Source organism: Sesamum indicum, linkage group LG15 (assembly GCF_000512975.1).
Source record: "Sesamum indicum cultivar Zhongzhi No. 13 linkage group LG15, S_indicum_v1.0, whole genome shotgun sequence".
Taxonomy (NCBI): Eukaryota; Viridiplantae; Streptophyta; class Magnoliopsida; order Lamiales; family Pedaliaceae; genus Sesamum; species Sesamum indicum.
Window position 1 is genome coordinate 6,407,488 of NC_026159.1, and position 4,373 is coordinate 6,411,860.

The 4,373-nt window shown below is 34.9% G+C and overlaps 1 protein-coding gene across 1 annotated transcript; it reads left to right on the top strand.

Annotated features, from left to right (window-relative positions):
• Positions 1,651 to 3,150, top strand: LOC105178378 (alkane hydroxylase MAH1-like). The gene has a single exon (XM_011101842.1). It carries the CDS (start codon positions 1,651 to 1,653, stop codon positions 3,148 to 3,150), a length of 1,500 nt encoding a protein of 499 aa, XP_011100144.1.

Consider the following 4,373-nt stretch of genomic DNA (forward strand, 5'->3'; position numbering starts at 1 on the left):
TGGTTTTTTTTTTAAAAAATACAACATTAAATATACAATATTTACATATAAAAAGATATATAAAAAAGATATGATTTGACAATGAACAATCATTTTTGTCTTTCAAATCCCAACATCAAACCTACACCACTTATTTTAAATAAATTATCACAAAACACAAATCCAAACATATCATCTATTTTCAACACACACTTATTTATCTCTATTTTTATCTCTCTATCTCCAAAAACACAAAACAAAGCACTCAAACCACAAATCCAAACACTATGTATGAGTTCAAATTTTGAATCTCAATTTATGCGTGTAATGTTGTTTCCACTGTATAATAGACGTTATAATCTTATAAATCCCTTAAATAATTAAGTACGAGGTGATTAATTACAACTAATTATCATTAAGGATCATAAAAGATTAAATAGTGTATTTTAATTATGTTCTTTTTTATAAATAAAAAAAAATCACATGACTTAATTGCCCTTAATTGCTTTTTGTCTATGGATTTCTTGGCAGGCTATCCTATTGCCTTCGCTCAACATGTGTTAATTCTTTGGTGTTGAAAGTATTGGTAGCGAGTTAGAGTATAAACACAAACAAATCAAGCCAATATGACAAGAAAAATGTAGATTATACTTTGCTTGAGCGCAAGGAGAAAATTTGTTATTGCCCCTATTTTAACGGCTATGACTCTTAGCTATCAAAATTTTTTAGCCACAATTTCAAAAATCGCAACCAACAAATATTGCGTGATTGTAGTAAATAACTATTATTATGATTATTTATTTTTAACTATGATAATTATTAGCTATAGTTAAATGTTATATTTATTCTAGCAATTCTTTGATTAAGAACAAATTTCTATTACTTAATAATTTAATTAATATATAATTTTATTATTTGATTCCTTTCTTACTAATAATATTTTCTTTTTATTGTCAGCCTCAGAAATGCATGTTTCATTACCAAAGGATTTGACGACATGCAATTGGATACTATGTAGTTCATGGACCATCTATACCTTGGAAGGCATTTCTAGCCAATATGTGTGCTGCCAAATTCCCTACCTATGTTTAAAGGAAAAAAGTTGTGCTCCAGAATCCTTGAGCAGTTACTTGACATCCTACGTTATGACACCCACTGCCCACCTGTCTACTTGGTAGAACATCATATTATTTTTGGTTTTATTGCAATTTTGATCTTCTAATTATAGGTAATTTGCATTTTGATTTTTCAAGAAATGAAGTTTGCTATTTGGTTGATTATATTTGTAAATTCTATGATTTGAAATCATATTTTTTTCGGAGAATTATGAATCTCCTGAAAATTGGCACGTGGAGACCGTTTTAAATTTGAGGACACATGTGACTTGCACGTGTGATTTTTGGACAATTTTCTCAAATTGCAAAATTTACTAAAATATTGATGGACCAAATCGCAGGCTGTATTTTTAAAAGAATCAGATTAAATGTCAAACACCTGTCATTATAGGACTACAATTACAATCGAAAACGCATTGTTGGGGCCTAAATTTAAAGTCCAAGGAAGGATCGAATTACTTCCTCCTCATGGCAATTGGAATTAATTCATTCAACCATATAAATATGCAAGTTCTTGGCATAACCCTTTCAATTCCAAAACGCAAATAATCAAGAAATGGGCTATATGGAAATCTTTCTGGTAGTTGTATTCTGTTCTCTTCTTCTCCTTTTAGCTCCCCAAAATAGAGTTTTCCCATGGAGCTGGCCACTCATAAAACTGATGCCAACAGTGTTCCTCAAAAGCCACGAATTATACGACAAAATAACACAAATTTTAACAGAAAATAACTCAACTATTTTGCTCAAGACATCCTGGTTCACAAAAACTGACATTTTGGTCACAAGCGACCCAGCGAACGTGCAACACATCTTGAACTCAAGGTACTCAATTTACCAGAGGGGGTCAGAGTTCAGAAAGGCTTTCGATTTCTTCGGCGATGCGATTTTCCTTAAAGATGTCCAAGAGTGGAAAGAAGAGAAGAAGTTTACTCATGCATTCTACAAGGAAAATCGGTTCCAGAAGTCTTCTCTTAAGATAATACATCAGACCCTGGAGAAATCCTTAATCCCAGTTCTTGATCACATGTCAAATCAAAACCAAGTTCTAGACCTACAAATCTTGTTCAATCGTTACATGCTCGACACAACTTGCCTAATGGCTACCGGATTCGATCCGGGGTCCCTCCGGATCGGGTTTCCCAAGAGCCCGCTATTGGACGCCATGGATGACATGGCGGAGGTTGTGTTTCGCAGGCATATCCTGCCTGAGAGAGTTTGGAAGCTGCAAAGGTGGCTGAGAATTGGAAAGGAGAAGAAAACTGCTGAAGCTTGCAACATTCTGAACCAAACAATAGCAGATTATGTGTCTAAAAACCAGGAGCTAAATGCCAAGAAACAGGAAAACGGAGACGAGTTTGATGTGTTGAAGTTCTATTTGGCTGAGGCAACTGCGAAAGGATCCACAAAGCATACAGAAACAGGCTTTTTGGCAGCTAATGTTATGACCCTTTTATATGCTGGAAGGGACACTTCTGCTGCACTATTAACCTGGTTCTTCTACCTCATTTCAAGAAACCCTTTCGCCGAAAACAAGATTTTAGCAGAAATCAGGGAGAATTTCCCACCTCGGAGACATTTTTTTCCGAATGCACAAGAACTAAGCAAACTCGTTTATCTCCACTGCGCGTTGTGTGAGACCCTAAGGCTTTTCCCGACGACCCCGGTTATTATCCGGGAGCCTATCCAAGAAGATGTGCTTCCTACTGGACACAAAGTTGATCAAACTACGAAAGTAATCCTTTGCTCGTATGCAATGGGAAGGATGCCGAAGATATGGGGAGAAGATTGCAAAGAATTCAAACCGGAGAGATGGATATTACCAGGGAAAGGAGGGATCAAACATGTAGGATCGAACAGTTTTCTTGGATTCGGGTCAGGTCCTTGGGCTTGTCCGGGTAAAGAATTGGCGTTCACTAGAATGAAAGCTGTTGCCGCAACCATTCTGCATAATTTTAAAGTAGAGGTTCCGGAGGGGCAGACAATTTGTCCAGGTGTTTCTGCTCCGCTCACCCTGAAACATGGCTTGAAGGCTACAGTTTCCAGCAGATGGATATGATCAGCATTCGATCGTTTAATTTACTAAAAAATAAATAAATTTATATATACTTTATTTTAGTACCTCCACTCTCGATTGTAATTTTTCCATGTCCTGTATTGCGATAAAACTTAAGTTTTATTACACTACAAGAAATAATCCTAGTAGCAGCGACAATTATTTTTTTGAGATAGTGGAAGTCATTGCTAATGTAGATTAGCATAAATTTAGTAAGAATTTTACTTGCTAACTAAGTCGATATTGATTTTAGCATCAAAATTTTTTATAACTGTTGAGTTATTTTCTTGTAGTGCTAGGTTGGAAAATTATATTCGCACCACGAGGTTAGCTCTAATTACATAAACACAATTCTAAAAACAATTCTTACTCTTTGCAAAATTAGATATGCATCTCTTGAGATTGTGATTGTAACTATAAGTACACTCCCTATTCAATGATAAAAATTTTACACAAACATCCTTGGGTACAATGCAGTAACACCCCCTCAAGATATATATCATATACCTATAATTTCAGGGTAAACTACAATCTACTTACCTCTATTATGGAAAATAAGCAAATAGACCCCTTATAAAAAATAACACCTTAGAGGACTGTTTTACACAATTTAGGGGATCGTCTTTTTGGGGGAGTCCCCCAAAGAGGTGTGGACTCCTTCCATTGTTCTCACATCTTAGATCTGTTTTTCCATAGACGGCGGTAATGATGTATTTAAAAAATGCACGGGTCCAATAGATATGGACTATAATCTATACCGTATATTATTAAAGTAAAATATAACCGTTGATTTATATTATATAAGATTTAATATTCGTTGTGAAATAAAGATAAAAATCAAAAATAAAAAAGGAAAATTCAGGCGTGCACAACACCATTCGTGTGAGTAGGGTATTTAGCACATTTTTTAATATTGAAGTGATAAATTGCTATTTTATTTTTTTAAAAGGGGGCTATTTGCTTATTTTCCATAATACAGGTAACTAGATTGTAATTTACCCTAAATAGGGGGCTATCTGTTCAAAGATCAACTTCAGTGGCTCCATCATCATTGTTATTTAATTCTAATGTTCCCACTAATTCGATTTTTAATGTGCAAGATTTCCTCTTAGAATAGTAGGCGGGCATCCTCCTAAAAAATTCCTGCACCAAAGCGGACATCCTCCTCACAAAATAAGCCCCTCAAAAAATAATTCCCAATAGAGGGGGAAGTAAAACAAAAAACA